Source organism: Chelonia mydas, chromosome 1 (genome assembly GCF_015237465.2).
Source record: "Chelonia mydas isolate rCheMyd1 chromosome 1, rCheMyd1.pri.v2, whole genome shotgun sequence".
Classification (NCBI taxonomy): Eukaryota; Metazoa; Chordata; order Testudines; family Cheloniidae; genus Chelonia; species Chelonia mydas.
Genome location: NC_057849.1, coordinates 222,403,268 through 222,424,193, shown reverse-complemented (window position 1 = coordinate 222,424,193; position 20,926 = coordinate 222,403,268). Strand labels below are relative to the sequence as shown.

The 20,926-nt window shown below is 42.7% G+C and overlaps 1 protein-coding gene across 3 annotated transcripts in view; it reads right to left on the bottom strand.

The window, feature by feature from the left end:
* Positions 1-20,926, bottom strand: part of LRP6 (LDL receptor related protein 6) — a 196,133-nt gene that overhangs the window by 41,389 nt on the left and 133,818 nt on the right. For all 3 annotated transcript variants that reach the window (XM_037914179.2, XM_037914184.2, XM_043533900.1), the window contains 5 exons: positions 10,272-10,488; positions 8,973-9,262; positions 6,420-6,646; positions 2,992-3,176; positions 2,196-2,522 (listed from right to left, as the gene is read on the bottom strand). In XM_037914179.2, the coding sequence (XP_037770107.1) occupies positions 2,196-2,522; positions 2,992-3,176; positions 6,420-6,646; positions 8,973-9,262; positions 10,272-10,488 (1,246 nt within the window). The remainder of the gene's footprint in view (positions 1-2,195; positions 2,523-2,991; positions 3,177-6,419; positions 6,647-8,972; positions 9,263-10,271; positions 10,489-20,926) is intronic.

The following is a 20,926-nucleotide window of genomic DNA, read 5'->3' as shown; positions in this document are numbered from 1 at the left end:
ACTGATTGAGCCGCAAGGCTGGCATGTGGGATGGGAGAATGACTCTGTCTCATCGGGACATGACTCTGTCTTCTTCTGGTGTACCAATGTCCCAGAATAAAGATGGTTCTGACAGGAGGGCTCAATGTGGATAGGGAAGAGCAAAGATGTCCGCTTCAGGGAGACGCAAGTCTGATTGTCCTGGGGTATGAGGAGAGTCCGCTGGCAGAGCAGTCTGAACTAGCGCTTCCCTGGTCATTGTGGTACGTGTCGCTACAGGTACCGCTTTGACTCTAGAAGTGGACGGGAGCATCAGGAGCTGTTTATCCCAAGCCAATTGGATTGGGGTTTCATAGCCTTCTCCGGGAGATATTTTCTGAGTCTCAGTTCCAGACGCTCATGAATTCTGGGGGGAAAAGAGCAGCAGATGCTCACAGAAATATAAGCCTCACCCAGGCAGTAGAGGCAGTGCTGATGTTTGTCATTCACCGAAAAGGAGCGAAGGCAGGAAACACAATTTTTGAACCCTAGGCATAATCCCAGACTTCTCCAGGGAAAATAAAATGGGTGGGGAAACACTAACTACAGAAGAACCTCAGAGTTACGAACCGGTCAACCACACACCTCATTTGGAACCGGAAGTAAACAATCAGGAAGCAGAGACCAAAAAAGGCAAATACTGTAATGGCAATTAAATGTAAACTGCTATAAAAAATTAAGGGAAAGGTTAAAAAAAAGATTTGACATGGTAAGGAAACCATTTCGGTGCTTGTTTCACTTAATTTAAGATACTTAAAAGCAGCATTTTTTTCCTGTGCAGTAAAGTTTCAAAGCTGTGTTAAGTCAATTTTCAGTTGTAAACTTTTGAAAGAACCACCATAATGTTTTGTTCAGTTACGAACATTTCAGTGCAGAACCACCTCCATTCCTGAGGTGTTCATAACACTGAGGTTCTACTGTATACTATAAAAACTACTAAAACTAATTATGTACAACATTTTAGAGCAATGACGCAGTTAAAAAAAAAAAAGGGGGGGGGGGGAAGATGAGGACACCAAAGATCTCGATTCAGACCACGCAGCCATAAGCAGGAGCTGAAGAGGTGTAGGCCTGCACCACTTTTCATGCCCCTTTGGGTTTGGAGCATGAGAAAAGCTACAGCACATGTACAGGCCAATGGCCACTGCTTGCAAAAAAATTCTGGATTCAAACACATGGTGCTCATGTGTATCCCATGTGCGGAATACATGTAGGGACCATCATATGAAGAATTATGAGTGCTGCACTGGAAGCCACTTATTGAGAGAAAGATGAATTATTTGGCTAGAAACTAATTGTGGCTGGCCTAAGGGCCTTGTGGTTCACACACTGCACAACAATGAAAAAAACTGGGGGTTGGCTGCTTGCTGTCTCTACTGTGATCAGGAACTGGAAGTGCTGTGAAGGCAGCACCCTGGGGCCTCTTTTCTCACTCAAAAGCAATGCCTTTAGCCACACTGGGGTGAGCTCTGAAGGAAGGTCTGTCCAGCACCCCTTCAAGCTGGAATATAAATCACAACTAAATTCACCTCCAACAACTTAAAACGCATCCAACTTTCCAAAACATACACCAAAATCCCATTAATCCTCTATGCCTGGTAAATCTCAAAAAAATAAAAGGGGACATGAAGTAACTTTCATGGGCTAGCACAAAAGCAGAAGTGTTTCCAGCCTCTCTTCTTACCCAGCCTTATTCTGCTTGGCAGAATGAATAAAAAGGTTCACTGAAATTAATCCCGTTGCCAAGCTGTTGGCCTGGAATTTTTTTTTAAAATATCATAACTTTTACTCAATTGCCTGGTAGGATTTTAGTATGGTTAGAAAACAAAATCCAGCCAGTTTTATTGCCACATTCACACACACACACCCTCTGCCAGAACATCCTGCTTTAAAACTTTGTATTGGAACTGGAAAGGTTTTTAATAACCTTTCAGTATCAAAGGTAGAAACGAGCCATGACTTGGCACATTATGTTCCTGCACCAAAGCAAATGGTCTCCTCTTTGTTGCTACTCAAAATAAATAGAGAAGAAATGAAAATGTTTCTTTTTTTTCCTAGTAAAATACTTTTATCTGTTACCAAATTGCATTTGCTTCCATAATTTATTCCCATCGGAACAACAAACATGGCATTCTCTTCCCTATGTCTCTAATTTGTCATTTGTGCTTAGGGCTTACCACTACAGGTCCTGTTGTCAGAATTCAAGGAATAATGAGCTGGGCATCCACACACAAAACCACCAACTGGCACTGCCAAGCAAAGATGGGAGCAGTGCCCATTGCTAGATGCACATTCATTCCAGCCTGCCTGTCTTGAGGAATGGAAGACCAGGATATCCATCACATAATCCAAATGGCCTTGGATGATGGTCCGGTTCTGGCCACTGGTCTTGTTGGCTCTCTCAATGCTGCGCCGGCTCCAATCTGTCCAATAGATGTAATCCTGGTATTGAGTCAAGCCAAACGGGTGAGGCAAGTCATCGGCTATAACCTCACGGTCAAGGCCTGTTTTCAAAAAAGGGAGAGAGGAAAACAAGAAGAATTACTGGGGACATACTGGGTTTTTCTAACAATGTGTTAGACATTGCTTCTTCGTGGATAGGTTAAAAAATGCAACAAAAAAAAATTAGTTTAAAAATCAGCTTCCACCAGGATTGCCAGTCTTCTGTAACAACCCGTCTGCAGCATGAGGCTCCTTCCTCATCTGTCTCTCTCTTTCACACATACGTCCTACTCTCATGCCTAATGCATACAATGGAGTGCGCCTACTTTAAAAAAAAATTTTTTTAAATCAGTTCTGAGTGTATTAAATCTATGAGCTTTTTTGCAGTTTGGCTTTCCTACCACCTCTCCACAACAAATGCAGGTTATATTTTTTGCCGGACAGGACACTCCAAAAGCTATCAGTTGACAGCTTTGTCCTACATGTAAGTAAAAATACACAGCTTGCACAGAAAAAGCAACAGCAGCTTACCTAGCATATTTGAAGATTCTATTAAGTTGGTATCTAGATCAGTCCAGTAAAGTCTTCTTTTTGCATAATCAATTGTTAGCCCATTAGCTCGCCCCACGTTTGGTACCAAAGTGGTACGTTCACTTCCATCCATGGCAGCTCGGTCAATCTTGGGCTTCCCACCCCACTCAGTCCAGTACATAAACCTGTATAAAAATGCCAGAAAGTTCTCATTTATCTGATATAGAAGTTTTGTGCTGATGCAGACTCTTAACATTTCTTCCGAGTACATGAAAGAAAAAACAACACAAAAGCAAGAAAAAAGGGAACAGAAAATCAGAGTTACAAATTTAAGTGTTTATTAAAACACATTACATTAAATATTTTTCTCAAAATACAAGCTAGGAAATGAGTCAGACTTCCTTATACTGTTTTCAATAATATTTGCTCCATCCAAAGCTGGACCCTTACCAAGGACTTCCTTACTAGAGCCCTTCAGTCTTTAACTAGTTCACATGTGTTAGCTAATAATAAACAGGATGGCATCTGGGTACATTAAATTGCACGTTGTTCTTTATCAAAAATTGGTCCAAAGCACATTGCATGAGCAACAAAAATTGCCTTCTGCTTCTATTCAATCCTCCACTGAACACCAAACTAAATGTTTCTTTTAAAATAGGTGAGTGTGAGGATATTTCCTTTCTCCACTAATTTCCACACCAGAGATTGGTTTTATAGGTAGCAATGGACTAGACTATTTTCATGGTTGAAGTACCACAAAACTGTATGGTATTTCCATTCCACTCAGATATGGATACAAAGGATCACACACCTGCCTCTTATGCCTCGCTTGTTGCCAATGTGGAGTTATCAAGGATACTACAACATTTCACATACCAGTGTATGTTTTACTAAAGGATGTTATACTGTTTTAGGAAGGATTTTGTGGTGTGTATTTCTTGTGCAGACATTTGGTATCAGCAAGGCAAGTACACATCTTCCAAAATGTTATGACTACATAGTGTTTAAAATTTGAATATAACATAACTAGCCATATAAAACACCATTATCCCAGGTCATGATAACGTTCAGACAAACCTGATTTGCATCAACCCAACCTCTCCAGGGAGGGATAGGTTTCTGAAGGTCCCTGATGATCAAGGAAACATGTTTCTTCCTTTGGCTGTCAGGGTACCTGAAAAGCTTTTCACCCAGTCAGATGCCCAGCACAGATCTAGTACAAATCTCCACAACAAAAAGGCCATGGGAAGTTTCATTTAAGTGATATGAAAGTTGCAATAACAATCTAGCACACGTTTGGGGGGGGGGGGGAGGGGGGAGGAGGAGGAAACAGATTTGTTCCAGATCTAGTACTGGGTTGAGGCAGCTGACCACAAATGGGAACTAAGCTTAACTAATTTTGTGTGACAAAGTGGTGCTCTGCAGGACATTTTAAAAGTCTTCTCCCATGTACTCCCAACAAGCTGAATCGTAACAGATTGTCCAGAATGAAAGCTCAAGTATTCCTAATTGCAAATTTGAATCATGCAGAACAACACTGTATTCATTCAGACTGAGAGTCTCTGGCCTTGCAAACAGATCTCAGAGGCTTTCCACTGCAGTTGGGTAACGATACACTTCATCTCAGATACTGCTGAACCAAGGTAATGCTCTCACCCTCCTATGTATAGGATACAGATCATCTAAGTACTGTCATAGTGGTCACCACATAAGCATATACTATTGTTCTCTGGCATCATTGGATTGCAGCAGGGAGATGTGTTTCCATATGTATGATACCAAATTCTTTGTATTGCCTGCCATGGACTATGCTGACCCTAATATCTTGAACACACAACACCCAAAAAGGTTAGATAGGTAAGCTAAACTAAATAGGAATAAGATCACTATGAGTGTGAAGTGATCTGACAGAATATGTACTGGCCAAGACTATAAAGAAATGGATAGATAATGAATAGGTTCCTAAATACATAGGCTCATTATTCAAAAGGAGCTGCTGAGTTAGGTGTCTAAACATAGGATTAAGAAGAAAACCCACTTCTGAAAATCTTGGTGATTATTTATTGTTTTAAAAACAACAGGAGAGAATGCAAGAAAAGCAACTTCACTGTCGGGGTCCCAGTGTGAATTTAAGATGAGGAATTGAGAACCACTCTGGTCTACGTGTGTTTTGACAATATTTCTGGCCAGACAGCTATTAGAGCAAGGGAAAATGAGGAACTTTGCAGTAAATGAGAAATACTAGCTCTTGTGAATACCAGTGATGAAAAGGAGTTACAAACCTCAAGGTAAGTGGTAAAATCACAGCACTAATCTGCAATTCCAGGGATTGAGCAGCTTTGAGGGACTACGTGGACACAGCATACTCCCAAAACATCTCGCTCAGATTTGCATATCACATCCGCAAATTTAGTTCTCTCCCACTTTGGATGAACATTTTTGGTATTTAGCAAACTTTAACTGCTATTTTTCAAGTGAAAGATGGTATGGAGAGGCAGCTCTACCTAGTAAATGGGAGCCTGGAAATCCTCAGACTTTCCAAGCTCCGCAGTGACTCAGTCTGGACTCGAACACATAATTCAGTGCCTGATTTTCAGAGTTCCTGAGCTCCTACAGTTCCAACTGAAGTCAGTGTAAACTGCGGGAATTCAGGGTGTTTGAAAACCAGACCCTAAATTGCTCTGTCTCAGTTTCCTCATCTGTAAAATTGGGGTAATACATAACTAGCGTCTCTCACGTGCATTTTGCAAGGAATAAATTAGTAAATGCTTGTAAAGCATTTCAAAGTTATAAAGTGCTATTTAGATGTTAAGTATTATGACCGTTTTTTTCTTATTACATTTTAATGTGATTGAGTCCATTTTCCTGGAGAAAAAAGAGTTCTCCCTTTATAAAATCTTACATTTTGGATTGGCAGATAGTGCATCCACGAAAACTGCTCTATTTCCCTCCCCTGCCTACCAAACTTGTCCCTTCCCTCCAAAATAATCGCTCTCCTTATTCTCACACAGTGAGCTTCCCCTTCCCCTCAGAGGCAGAGCACATAATACCCTCACAACACCCTAATCTGTGATGAAGGGAGCTCCATTTTAAAAGGACAAATATTTTCAGAGCTTTCAGTGTGATGGACCTTTTCTAATTAACGAATTCCATAAACCCAAAGCTACTTCGATTTTATGATTAATTAAAAAACTAAATATAAATCCTTTTTTAATGAGCTTCTCTGATTTTTGTGAAGTATTCCTAATGATTATTCAAGGACATTAAGAGCACATTCCTCCAGCCCTTGTATTCTAAATTACTAGGTTATATTCCCCAAGCTGAGTTCTCTCAGGATTTATATACGGTGCCTCATTAACATGCCCTACAGAAATTATGCATGTGTTATTTTTACGAAGTTTGTAAACAAAATTAAGTCAGCAAGTTACCCTTCAGCAGGGTCTAATGCCAGTGCCCGGGGGCTGTCCAGATCCTTCCACACCAATACTTGACGATGTTGTCCATCCAGCTTTGACACTTCAATACGATTTGTTCCGGTATCAGCCCAATACAGGTTCTTCCCTAGCCAGTCTACTGCCATGCCTTCTGGGTAATCCAAGCCAAACTCCACCACATGTTCGAGTGCACTGCCGTTCATAAATGCCCTGCTGATAGTCTTCAGGGATACAATGATACACAGGCAAATTAGGAACTTTACCAGTCTGTCATTGGGGTTTGCATTTAAAAACTTTCAGATTTCAGGCGTCTTGTAGAAAAGAAGTTCATACAATATGCTACTTACTCCTACAATTAACAATAAGGCCTATTCAAGAGTGTTGATTTACTATGCTCTATGAAAGGTCACTGAAGAAATAAATGGGTTGACTTTAGTTGGGTTCCATTAAGCAGTCTACATGCCACACTGACCTTAACAACTCACTGACAGCTTTGAGGAGAAAACATCTTGGAATTCTCAGGCTCATGCTGAAGCTTCTATGCTACAGCGAGGAGCAATATTTTAGAGTCACAGAGACAGCATTTAAAGGCAAGAAGGGACCACCAGACCATCTAACCCAACCTCCTGTATATCACATGCCACTCCCCACCCAGCCACTCCACGCCACATTAATTAATTAATTATGTTTATTATGGTAGTGCCCAAGGATCAATCAACAGCGGGGACCACTGTGGTAGGCACAATACAGATTACTAGACAGTCCCTTGCCCGAAGAGCTTACAATCTAAATACACAAGACAGCACTGGAGGGGGCTGGAGGGGGCAGGCGGGCAGAACACACAAGCACAGTGAACACTGTGATTGTGAGAAATTTCTTGTGTCAGTGCCATGATTTATTTTAAACAAGATCCTCATCTAAAAAGTTCAGAACAAATCATCACCCAGATGAGAACAATCAATGGCCAAGAAGTCAGTTAGCTCTGTAGTGCCAGTGTTTATGGATGGATGGTAAGCAACTAATTTAATTCTCCATTAAGAAGAGTTCTGATCTCTCTTTTGTCCAAAAGATTTCTCTCTTTTAACTCTCAACTTCATAGACCTTCCTATGACAACAGAGGCAGCCATAATTGTATAATATTTCACAGCTTAGCCATTCACTGATATACAATTATGACCAAGAAGCCCAAAGATAACATATCTTTGCCAAGGGACAACAATGGCATGCAAACACTAGTTTCCTCCCATCCCTCACTCCTCATGTTTCTAACACTGCAGAAGTCAAAGTTCAATTCTGTTTGCTTACAGTTTGTGTGCTAGAACCAGTGATGTCACAAGAGTGTCCATAATTGGGAGTTCAGAGTCCCTTAATCCCTATCTACAATGCCCTTTCAAACCAACGTTGGGAGCCATGTTTAATCTATTTCAACCACAGTTCAAGTTAAACCAGTTTCTACAACAGTTTGGCCAGCTTCCCTCTTGGAAACTCATTTACAAGCTATGTTTTGAGCCCTTGTGTGCCCAACTCCTAAATTACAGAGTGCCGAACACAGCAAGTTATTGTGTAAGCCTTTATTTAAAAAATCCTGATATTTCCATTTCTGAATAAATTTACTCCTCCTGAAAATGAGTGTGTGAAACTAGACTGGTGGATATCGATGCTGAAACTTGTACACCATTTGTCTGCCTTATGCCTGTTTCTGATCTGCAATACTCCCCAATATTTCAGTCTCAACCGAATAATCTAGCTATTTCAGTATAACTTATCATTCATACCATATATCACCTAATGTATGGTATCTTCATAACTAATGCATACTGAAGTAAGATTAACATCAGTTTCACTTCAGGCTCAAGTCACAGTTCCCTCCCACAATGTATTGGGCAAGATATCCATATTAAGTTCCCCAAATCTCCCTCAAAGTGGCGTTTTCCCCCAGTTTCAGTTTTCCACGAAATGATGACTTTTATCCTGGCAAATTCATTGTGTATGTGAAAAAACATATACCCATTGATTTAAAAAGAACACATCTGAATTTAGCCAGGATATGAAGACATTTTGTGTTGGGTCACGCTTTTCCCTCTGAACTAGAATTATGTAAAACTTATTTGTTGGTCAGTTCTTGAGTTTAAAGTGTTTTGAGAATGCAGCAATAGCAGGACTGCATGGGCGGAGAGTGAACCCTGGGCTCGGGGAGGCTAGCCAGCCAGCCAGCCCCTGGCCCAGCCTGTCCCTTCTACACAAGGCCCCGCCCCTCCCACTCCCCTTCCCCCACAGGAGCACTAGGCTGGCGGTGCGCCCTACCCGCCCCCGAACACTGGGCAGTGTGAGCACCAGTTCCAGCCACCAGGAGACCCCGGCCCCAGGCCAGGGTTCTGGCCACGGAGGAAGAGCCGCAGAGCCCCAGTGGGAAGCAGGAGGAGACCTGGGAGCGGAGCATGGGCGGGACAACACAGGGCTGTTTGGGGAGGCACAGCCTCCCCCGGCCTTTGATACCTGCTGCCCATGCAGGACTGAACACTAGACAGAGACAACTCCCTCCTTTACCTTCAGTGAGATATCTGTCCAGTAAATCCGATTGTCTGTCACGTCAAAATCCAGAGCAGAAGCTTCTTTGACTCCCGTAAGTGGGATGGCAACATTGTTGTTGTTGGTTTCCAAAGAGATTCGCCTGATATCTGCTCTCCGAGAAAAGAGCAGGAAAGCTTCTGGGACAATGCAAGTCCTCATATCACTGATGAGCTCTAAGCCTATGGGACAGGCGCAGCGAGGGCCCTGAGGTCTATACAGACAGAGGTGGCTGCAACCACCATTGTCCTCTGCACAAGGGTTTGCACCTGCACATTCAGTAGAAGCAAAAAGAATTATTTGACATTGTCCTCCTTTTCAAGACAATTATCCTCAGACAGAAGTGCTAACTTTCTCCACAGTACATTGCACCACAATCTACCTCAGCCTTGTCCTATAGCAATTACCTTAAGAAGGGAAACAGTTGCAGACTTCACACCCATTCAGACCACTAATAAAGAAGATTATTGTGATAGTTTTTTGTGTATGTTATGGAAGTCTGTCTATTAAGAGCGGCACCGACATCACCAAACACTCATTTCACACAGGCCAAACAGCTGGGAGGAGGCCTGCATTTGACACATGTAACTTAGTGCCCATTTAGACCAATCAGTGCACATGCAAAACCTGTGTCACTCCTAGCTTTCGTGCAGACACAGAGAGCACAGTTCGTAGACAGGTTGTGAGATGAAGGCATATAGAACAGTCTTAGCTTTATTAACCAACCGTTGGTCCTAAAGAAATACAAATCAACACGTAACTAAACTGAATTCTGTACATGTTCTAATAAGGCCCAGTCTACACTAGAAAATTAAGTCAGCCTAACCATGTCACTCAGGGGTGTGAAAAATCCACCCCCCTAAGTGGCGTAGTTAAGCGCACCTAAGTCCGAGCGCAGACAGCACTAGGTCGACGGAAAAATTCTTCTACCACCCCTTGGGGAGGTGGATTACCCATGCCAATGGGAGAACCCCTTCTGTCGGAGTAGGCAGTGTCTACATGGAAGCAGTACAGCAGCGCAGCTGTAGCATTTGAAGAGCACACGAGCCCTATGACGACGACCAGGCTATCGAGCCCTCAAAGCCTGCAGAAGGTCATTGACGACACCGTTCCCTACTCTCACTAGCCGAGTTAAATACAACCACAGATTTTCTCTCTGTTCTTGTTTACACTGTGGGGTAGTGTCGTTACAGTGCGAAAGAAACCAGTTACCCCATTCAGCTGCTTCTGAAGCTGCTTTTCACACTTTTTGTCCAGATCTGATTTTCAGTCACTCACCAATGATCTGATGGACATTAGTAGCTTTCAGGCCCATTAGGTCAGGCAGTTGGTCTATGATGATTTCTCTTTCTGCTGTACGCTTATGCACTCGCTCAATGCTACGCCTTTGCCAATCGGTCCAATAGATGTAATCTCCCAGCAAAGTGAATCCAAAGATGTGAGGCAGCTTGTCCTCCACCAGAACTCTCCTGCTACTGCCATCTGCATTCATGACCTGTGCAGATACAGAAACATTTGAATGAGAGAAACCCTGCCAATATGCACAATAATTTCTCCAGACAGCCCACAATTAATAACTAACTTTCAACACAAAATAAAAAAACCCAACAACTAAACTATCAGAAAGGCTTTTGGCAAATCCTCCATCCACAAACCCATGCAGGACCTGTACATCTAAGGCTATATCCTGATAAGCAAAATCCTGATAAACAGATCCTAAAGTGAGGTTATGACTCAGCAAATCCTATAGTAAGAACATGCAAGAACTGCTATGCTGGTTCAGACCAACGGTACATCCGTCTCCAACTGTAGCCAGTACTAGAACTTCATGGGGAATAAACAGAACTGGACAGTTGGAGTGATCCACGCCATCTTCCCCCCTCCCAACTTCCGGCTGTCAGAGATTTAGGGTTGCCCCAAAAACAGGGTTACATCCCTGACCATCTTGGCTATCCTCCATTAACTTATCTAGTACTTTCTGAAACCCAGTTATACTTTTGGCCTTCACAACATCCCCGTGCAATGAGTTCCACAGGTTAATTGTGTGTTATGTGAAAAAGTACTTCCTCTTGTTTGTATTAAGTCTACTGCCTGTTAATTTAATCAGATCACCCCTGATTTTTGTATTGTGTTGAAAGAGTAAATAACACTTCCCTATTTACTTTTTCAACACCATTCATGACTTCACAAACCTCTATCACAGTGATGCCCAAACTTTTCCTCTCACCCCCTTCCCCCTCCTTACCAGTAAAGGAATGTGTCCACGCCCCCCTGGGCCAGGAGCAGAGTCATGGCTAAGCAGGGGGCCAGGAGCAGAGCCTCAGCCAGGCGCAGGGCCACAGCTGGGGCAGGGCCACGTGATGCTCCCTCCTCACCCTCGCATGGGGGTTGGCCGGGGCTCCGCCACGCTCCCCGGACATTCCTCCATGCTGCCCTAGGGGGCGCACCCTACAGTTTGGTGACCACTACTCTAGCATATCCCCCTTTAGTCATGTCTCTTCTCACTGAACAGCCCTAATCTTTTTAGTTCCTCCTTGTAATGAAGTCAGTCCATACCTGGATTATCTTTGCCACCTTCTCTGAACCCTTTTTCCAGTTCCACTATGCCTTTTTGAGATGTGGCAACCAGAACTGGACACAGTATTCAAGATATCGGTATTTATATAGTGGCATGATATTTTCCATCTTATTTTCTATCCCTTTTCAATTAAACTTTTTGATTGCTGCTGCATATTGACCTGAAGTTTTCAGAGATCTATCCATGGTGACTCCAAGATTTTTCTTGAGTGGTAACAGCTATTTTAGAACCCATCATCATATATGTGTAGTTCGGGTTATTCTTCCAGATGTGCATTACTGTACTTTGCATTTACCTATGTTGAATTTTCTCTTTTTTTTTTTGCCCAGTCACTCAGTTTTGTTTGGATTTAACGATCTTGAATATTTTTGTATCATTTGCAAACTCTGCCTCCTCAGTTTTCACTCCCTTTTCCAGATCACTAATGAATGTGTTGAACAGCACAGGTCCCAGTACAGATCCTTGAGGGACCCTGACGTTTACCTCTCACTGTTGTGAAACCTGACCATTTATTCAAATCCTTTGCTTCCTACATTTTAAACCACTTTATGATCCATGAGAAGACTCTCTCTCTTATCCCATGACTACTTAGTTTACTTAAAAAAACAGGAGTACTTTTGGCATCTTAGAGACTAACAAATTTATTAGAGCGTAAGCTTTCGTGGGCTACAGCCCACTTCATTGGATGCATTGAATGGAACATATAGTAAGAAGATATATGTACACATACAGAGAAGGTAGAAGTTGCCATACAAACAGTAAGAGGCTAATTAATTAAGATGAGCTATTATCACAGCAGAAAAAAAAAACTTTTGTAGTGATAAGCAAGATGGCCCATTTAGACAGTTGACAAGAAGGTGTGAGGATACCTAACATGTGGAAATAGATTCAACATGTGTAATGACCCAGCCATTCCCAGTCTCTATTCAAACCCAGGTTAATGGTATCTTGTTTGCATATTAATTCAAGCTCAGCAGTTTCTCGTTGGAGTCTGTTTTTGAAGCTTTTCTGCTGCAGAATTGCCACCCTTAAGTGTTTTACTGAGTGGCCAGAGAGGTTGAAGTGTTTTTGAATGTTATAATTCTTGACGTCTGATTTGTGTCCATTTATTCTTTTGCGTAGAGACTGTCCGGTTTGGCCAATATACATGGCAGAGGGGCATTGCTGGCACATGATGGCATATATCACATTGGTAGATGTGCAGGTGAACTAGCCCCTGATGGCATGGCTAATGTGATTCGGTCCTATGATAGTGTCACTTGAATAAATATGTGGACAGAGTTGGCATCGGGCTTTGTTGCAAGGATAGGTTCCTGGGTTAGTGGGTTTTTTTCTGGTATGTGGTTGCTGGAGAGTATTTGCTTCAGGTTGGGGGGCTGTCTGTAAGCGAGGACTGGTCTGTCTCCCAAGATCTTAAGAGCATTTCATGAGGACCTTGTCAAATGCTTTCTGAAAGTCCAAGTATACTATATTGTCTGGATCATCCTTATCCACATGCTTATAGATACCCTCAAATAATTCCAATAGATTGGTGAGGCACGACTTCCCTTTACAAAAGCTGCGCTGACTCTTTCTCAACATACTGTGTTTACATATGTGCCTAATCATTCTGTTATTATAGGTTTATTTGGGGTTTTTTTTTGTTTGTTTGTTTGTTTTTTACCAATTTGCCCAATACTCAAGTTAGGCTTACCAGCCTCCAACTGCCAGGATTGCCTCCGGAGACATTTTTAAAATCACCACATCAGTTGCTATTTATTTTGTGATCCCAAATTAGGCATATCAGTCACACCTCCAGTCCTATACCTCCGATCTCCTTTCTATGTTATCTTTATTGCTTTTCATTTTAAATGGGAGGGGCAGTGTGATCTGGAGGATGAATACAAGTTTAGAATGTCAGGAAGTCCTGGCTCAGCATATAGGCTAGTTAGCAGTCCCTTCTATGACAGCTTAGTCCAGCTCAGGACGAATGATAATATTCCACATAGCAGATTCTGCAAACTAGAGGGTTAGGGAGAACTAACTGTATCCATCATTTTAAATAACAAACCATTTTTGTGTTCTTTACAACTAAGATCAACATCTTCTGAACAATAGAAATAATGTAAATCACTTGGTGACTTTGGTCAAGACACTTCAATTCTCTACCTCAGTTTCCCCGTTGCTAAAACTGTGTAATTCTTACCTTCCTCAAAGGGGCACTGGGAGGATTAACTAACCTTTGTACAGCATTTGACCATGTTAAAGCACTGGGTAAGTGCTAAATATTATTAGTAAATACTAAGTGATGGAGGTGGAAGGAAACTAATATTTTAAAAGACGTATTTCTATGCCAACGTAACAATCATGTTACAACATGATTTGATATGATTACTGAATTTTGTGCAAAGAGAAATCATTACTGAAATATACTGCATTTACTTTAAATATTTTTCCATTTGTTTTCAACAAATGAACATTTCAGGAAAGACTTTTCCTTTTACTTCCATGCCAAAATATTGCATAACTTGTAAAACTCATCCATCTTTCGGAAAACTTTATGAAGTATCCAGATAGCATTCTCATCCCTGCAACAGCTCAAAAAGCATCAACTTTTCTCCCCCTTCTAGAACCTACAGTGTTACCCAAGATCTTCTGACAAAACCGCCTTATTTTGGAACACTAGATTGGGGACAGCAGAAACTTCTGAATCACATTCACGTATTGTTTTAAATGGGTCCTGCGCATCCCTGGAAGAGCCCTGGGGGCTTCCTCTTCTCTCCATGACCCACCCCAAAGATCTGTGCAAAGACAACCTTCAGCGTCAGTCAACACCAATGCATTAACCAGGGGGGCCACTGTTTTGTGGTTAGAAAAACTTCCTAGCACTACAGGATGAGCAGCCTGCCTCTCTAGAGCACCATCCCCCCCTTCCACTCCCACTTGCAATCCTCAGGGCAGCGGCGGCCAGGGTGAAGGGGGAAATGAACAACAACAACAAAAAAAAACCCAAATCTTTCTCGGCATAATGCAGAGCGGGCTGTTTTTTTTTTTAAAAAAAGGTAATTTCTAATATCTTCCATATTAAAAAATTTTTTCCAGCCACCACTTTGGACCACCACCATAGTCTCCAAACACATCTTTTTGATCAGAAGTGATTATGTCGCAAAACTTTCTGGTATTGCTCAATTTTCCCCATCCCACATTGAGAACCCAGTCCTGTGAACCTTCCCTCCTTGGACAGAAATCCTTCTGAAAATAGAAGCTTTGTATGTTTGCTGGCTTGGAGGAATGGGCTTTAAATTTGTCTTAGAAATAAATTCAAATTACTCCATGAAATGGTCACATCAAAAAGTTTTAGCCCATTATTGTACACTGTATATTTACACCCACACACAGAGTCCACAAAAATAAGGTGGACATTATATTTTACTTTGTGAAATTTATATTGCTACATGTATTAAGATTCTTTTGAAAGTACAATAAGCACACTTTTCCAAACCTAATTTTGTATTAAGGTACATTTACCAACCTAGGTCTACACCTTAAGCTTTTTACACCAATGACCAAATCCAAATGCTGCTCTTCTCATTACAGATTGTTTAATTTTTAGACTTCCTTTCGAAAACTGTGCTGTTATTCTACTTCAGAAACTTTCAACATCTGCTGACTTCCCCCATTTTTTCTAGCTGCATGGTTCCCCGACATTCTTTTTTGACAAATGAGGTGCCTGAACAAAGATGCTTAACTGAAGAACCATGAAACTGCTCTAAAAAACGTCTGTAAGGCAAACTGTGACTAACACCTTTTGCTCAAGCCAACAGTCTCTCCAACCTTCAAGCCACTAGTCTCTCTAATCAGCGTGCAGAGCCCCCTTTTACAAAAATCTTCACTGGTAAAGAAAACATCTCCACCCTTTAAGTGAAACTCACCATCCACATTTTATCTTATCAGCATCTTGCTGACTTTCACAGTTGTTCTAATTCTCTGTGCTGACTTCACTTTTTTCCTCCCGAAGCCATTAAGATAAGCCACTTGTCTGTAACTAATTAATTCACAATAATTAGTGCTTGCTAAGCAGAACAGCCAGCTATGGGGCATGCCTAGACAAACAGATCCTGTAAGTGGAAGTGACCAAATAAAATAAACAGTAGTCATCATTAAAATGTCACTAGTTACCAAAAGTAGCCACCACACTGCATTAGCTAAGCTACCACACTTTCACCCTGTACTTACAACAGAATACAACTGTGGTATTAGAGACAGTGTCCTGGGAACTGCTGGTAAAAGATTACTTAAAAAGTGTGCACTGTGAACTAAATGGAAGCTCACATAAGCTTTAAATGGCAAGCTATGCTACTAAAACAGAGCAATCTACCATACTTGTCATGAAAGGAAGGTGGGGAGGGGGCAGGGAGGAGAAGAGAAAGGAAACCATCACCTAGCCCTTTGTGAATTTCTGCTTTGGAGTGTTTAAGATTACTTACCTGCAGCTGGAGGTTCTTTGTGATGTGGGGCCCATATCTGTATTCCACTGTGGGTTACGCGTGCGCACCACGCGCTGGGAGTCAGAAAATTTGAAAGTAGTGTCGATTGGTCTGCACATGTGCCCTGTCTTGCTTGGTGCTTCCGACGGAGGCAATAAAGGGTGAGACAGACCAACCACCTCTTCAGGTCCCTTTCTACTGTGAATAAGGGAGGGTGGGTATTGGAATATAGAGAGGGACCACACTTCTCAAAGAACCTACAGGTACAGGTAAGTAACCTCCTCTGGTTCCTGGAGTGATGGTCCCTATTGCATTCCACTGCGTGTGATTGACAAGTAGTATCTAAGCAGGGGGAAGATGTTAGGCTGAGGCTGGTAGGGTTGAATGGAAAACTGCAATCCAAAAGGAGGCATCAGCAGCTGAATCCTGTACCAGGGCATAATGCCTGGTAATTGTGTGGACAGCGCTCCACGTGGCCAGTTTACAGGTATCTAGGAGGGGTACGTCCTGAAGAGACACTATGGTTGTTGCTTGAGCTCTAGTGTAGTGAACTCGTACCCCTGTAGGGGGAGGGAGGCTTGAGAGCTGATAGAGTAGAATGCAGCCAGAGACCCATTTGGAAATTCTCTAGGTGGAGATGGCATGCCCTCTGACTCTCTCCACTACAGTGACAAACAATCTCGGGGACTTCCTGATTGGTTTTGTTCTCTGTTGATAAAAGGCCAAGGCTTGTCAAACGTTGACCGAGTGGAGTCTGTTATTCTAGAAATGTATGTGGTTTTGGGAAGAATACAGGTAAGTGAATGGATTGGTTAAGGTGAAATTCCATAACCACTTTAGGGATAAATTTGGGATGTAAGTTTAAAGAAACTTTATCTTTATGAAACATGGTTTATGGAGGGTCTGCCTTCGCCAACTCTCCTCACCGATGGGATTACAAAAAAGGTGACCTTCATGAAGAGGAGGGAGATGGAGCAAGTAGCGAAGGGCTCAAAGGGAGCACTTGTCAGTACCAAAAGAACAAGTTTCGAGTCCAACTGGGGTGCAATCTTTTGAGGAGGTGGGAAAGTTCTTATCAGGCTTTTCCAGAAGTCGGAACCGACTGGTTTGTGGTTGTGTGAAAATAGAGTAGCCCTCAGTAGGTTGATGGAATGCACTGACTGCTGCCAAGTAGACTCTCACGGTACTGAGGGAGAGACCCGATGTCTTCAAAGTTAGAATATAGTGTAGGATGAGTGGAATATCAGTAGCTTCTGGTAGAACACCTCTTTGTTGTGTCCAGGACGAGAAATGTTTCCATTTAGCTAGGTCACATTTCCTAGTCAAGTCCTTTCTGCTATCAGAGAGGATCTCTCACAGGGCTGAGAAGCATGTACAGTCTAGGGATGGTGCCCATCCAAATACCACATCCTGAGCAGACATGCCAAACCCGTGGAGAAAAAAAACGCAGAAACTGGGCTTGTTATTGGCTTGAGAGTTGCTTGTTCGCTAGTTTTTGGCTTGTAGCTTGTTGGGCTTGTAGTGTGTTGGTTGTTGCTGCTTCCTTCCCTTTTTTTTTTTTAAATCGGCTCCCGGCAAGCAGGGGAAAGGTGAGAAGAGAGTCGGGGTGCACAGCGGGCTCACCACAGTCCCAGATTTCACGCCAGGGGGATCTAGTCACAGAGTGTTGGGGTTCTTAGGGATTGGCTTGTTTTGGCCTGGTTTTGAAATGGGATTAGCTTGATTTTTGGCTTATTGTGAAAGTCAGGGTGTTTATTTACTGCATGGAAGTTGGCAACTGTGGTCCTGAGGTGGAGTGGTCATGGTTTAGGGTGTTAGATCCTGCTGCTGTATTGGGTCAGGAGCTCGGGAAACATTGGCAGTGAAATTGGCAGACGAGACAACATGCACAGGAGGTTGGGGAACCAGAACTGTCTAGGCCAAAAAGGGGTGATCAGGATGACTGTTGCCCTGTACCGCCAGATCTTGCATAGCATTCACTGCAGGAGCGGCAGTGGAGACAAGGCATAGTTGAACAGCTCTGATCAGGAAAGAAGGAGAGCATCACCCTGGGAGCAGTAACCTAGGGCTCCTCTGGAGCAATAGGTGGTGCACATGTTGTTGGCCTGGGAAGCAAACATCACGTGAAAATGCCATGCAGCACTGTGTCGTGATTTTCCCCACTTGCAGTCGATAGCAAAGTGCCTGCTGATGGAGCCAGAGTACATTCTGCGTCCCTTGAAGCTAGGCTGTAAATAGGGTGATCTGACTGCTGATGCACCGGTTCCAGAGAGTGACTGCTTCTGCACACCGAGAGGCAGATCTTGCTCTGTCTTGCTTGTTGATGTAGAAAACCGTCACGGTGTTGGTCTGACATTATCAGGATATGGTGACAGTGGATGAATGGAAGAAAAGATTCACATGCCTGCCTTCTCACCCTTAATTCCAGGGCACTGATGTGCATTCTGGACTCTAGAGTTGTCCATGTTCCTTGCACCGTGTGGTTGCCCACATGGGGTCCCCAACCTAGTAGGGACGCATCTATAATTATAACCTTGTTCAGTGAAGAGGAGAGAAAGGGGACCCCCACACATACATATGAAGATTTGTCCTTGGTGGGAACTGCCAGTGTGAGTTTTGTGGAATGATCGCTTGGAGAATAAACCAACTGTAGCCACGTTTGAAGGCAACAAAGATGGAGACTTGCGAATGGAGTATCGTATGTGCACAAGGCCCTGTGGCCAAGTAGGGACAGACAGGTTTTGACTGTGACCTGAGGGTTGCTCAAGATGTGAGCTATATCATCATTCATGGTCTGGAACTTGTCTGTGGGCAAGTACACCCTTCCAGTGACAGAGTTCAGGGTTGCCTCAATGAAATCCAAAGATTGCAGGGGGTAAGAACAGATTTTTCAATGTCTACTCTGACTCCCAGTGAGGAAAGGAGGCAGAGCATTATAGAGGCTGACATATAGACTTCTTGGCATGATTTGGTGGTGAAGAGCCAGTCATTAAAGTATGGGAAAACAATGTCTGACATGAGCTGCTACCACTGAAAATATCTTGGTAAAGACTTTAGGGGCGGTAGCTATCCCAAAGCCTAGGACTCTGTACTGGAAATGACTGGAGCCCATAAATCTGAGATATAGTCTGTGGGTGGGATAAATATTGATGTGAAAGGGACAGCAGTACCATTGGAGCCCAATGTTTCTGGCTTCTTGTCTTGCCTGTGGGACTTAGGACATCCTAAGTCCTCATGGGCTGAACTGGTGGATTTGCTTACAGGCACATCCGATTTCTTTGAAGTGGACTTAAAGTAAGACTTATTCCCTTGCTTATGAGGAGTGCTTCCTAACTTCCCAAGTAGGCCCTGCCACGGGGTGTGTGGGGCTGGATTCCCTGGCACCGGGGTTGGACTTTGCAGCAGAAGGCATGCTACTTGATGACTCAGGCCAATGTATGGGGTTGAGGGGGGGTTTCCAATCAGGGTCTCATTGCCTTCTCCATGAGATACTTGCGGAGATTAAACGCCCACCCTTCTTGGGTATGGCTGGGGAAGGACGAGCAAACACTGCACCAAGCCATGATATGAACTTCTCCCAAGCAGCAGAGACAGCACTGGTAGTCATCAGTGACTGAGAAGGACTCTGGACAGCAAGCGCAGAGTATGAAGCCCAGAGTTCTGGGAATAGTCTGATACCCAAACAGAGTATGAGGGGTTCCCCCATAGCTTAATCTAAAGCTAAAAGATACTAAAAACTATTAAAATTACTAAATCTATTAAAGTTTATTAAGAACTATTCAAACCCAGGTCTTTCTCCTCCTCTGTTGCATCCAACTGATCAGACCCCAGTTTATAGCAAAAATTCTTGTTGCATGACCTTTCACTTTGTACTATTAAATTTCATCCCACTTCTCTTACTCCAGTTTTCAAGGTTGTCCAAATCTTCTTGTATGATATTCCAGTCCTCTTCCATATTGGCACTGCTTCCCATCTTTGTGCCATCCATAAATTTTATTACCAAACTCCTACTTTTTCTGCCAAGATCATTCATGAAAATGTTAAACACTGGTCCCAAGACTGATCCTTGAGGAACTCTACTAGTAACCTCCCTCCATCCTAGCAATTCACCTTTCAGTATGATCCGTTGTTGTCTTTTCTTTAACCAGTTCCTTACCCACCTTTCAGTTCTCATATTAATCCCCATCTTCTCCAATTTAACTAATAATTGACAATGTGTGAAATCCATAGATTAGATCTACAGCATGTCCTTTATCTTGAAAATTGGTTATCTTCTCAAAGAAAGAGATCAGGTTACTGTGGCATGATCTACGTTTTGTAAAACCATGTTGTATTTTATCCCAGTTACTGTTTACCTCTATGTCCTTAACCACTCTTTCAAAATTTGTTCTCAGTTCTTGCATACAACTGAGGTCAAACTAAGAGGCCTGTCATTTCCCAGATCACTTTTTCCCACCTTTCATAAAATATAGGTAACATATTTGCAATTCTCCAGTCATAGGGTATGACCCCTAAGTTTACAGAGTCCTTGAAAATCCTTGTTATTGGGCTTGCAATTTAATGTGTCAGTTCCTTTGATACTCTTGGATGGAGATTATCTGAGCCCCCAGATTCTGTCCCATTAAACTACTTGAGTTTGGCTTCTGCCTCAGATATGGTCATTTCTACTTCCACATCCTTGTTCCCATTAACCAGCCGGCCACTGCCCCCCAAACTCCTCATTATCCTTATTAAAAAATGAGGCAAAGTATTCGTTTAAGTATTGGCCCATGCGTAGATTATCTTTAATCTCCACTCCCTCCTCTGTGTTTAGCAGTCCCACCGCTTTCCTTGTTTTCTTTTTATTTATACGGCTAAAGAACTTTTTACTACTGTTTTAATTTCCATTG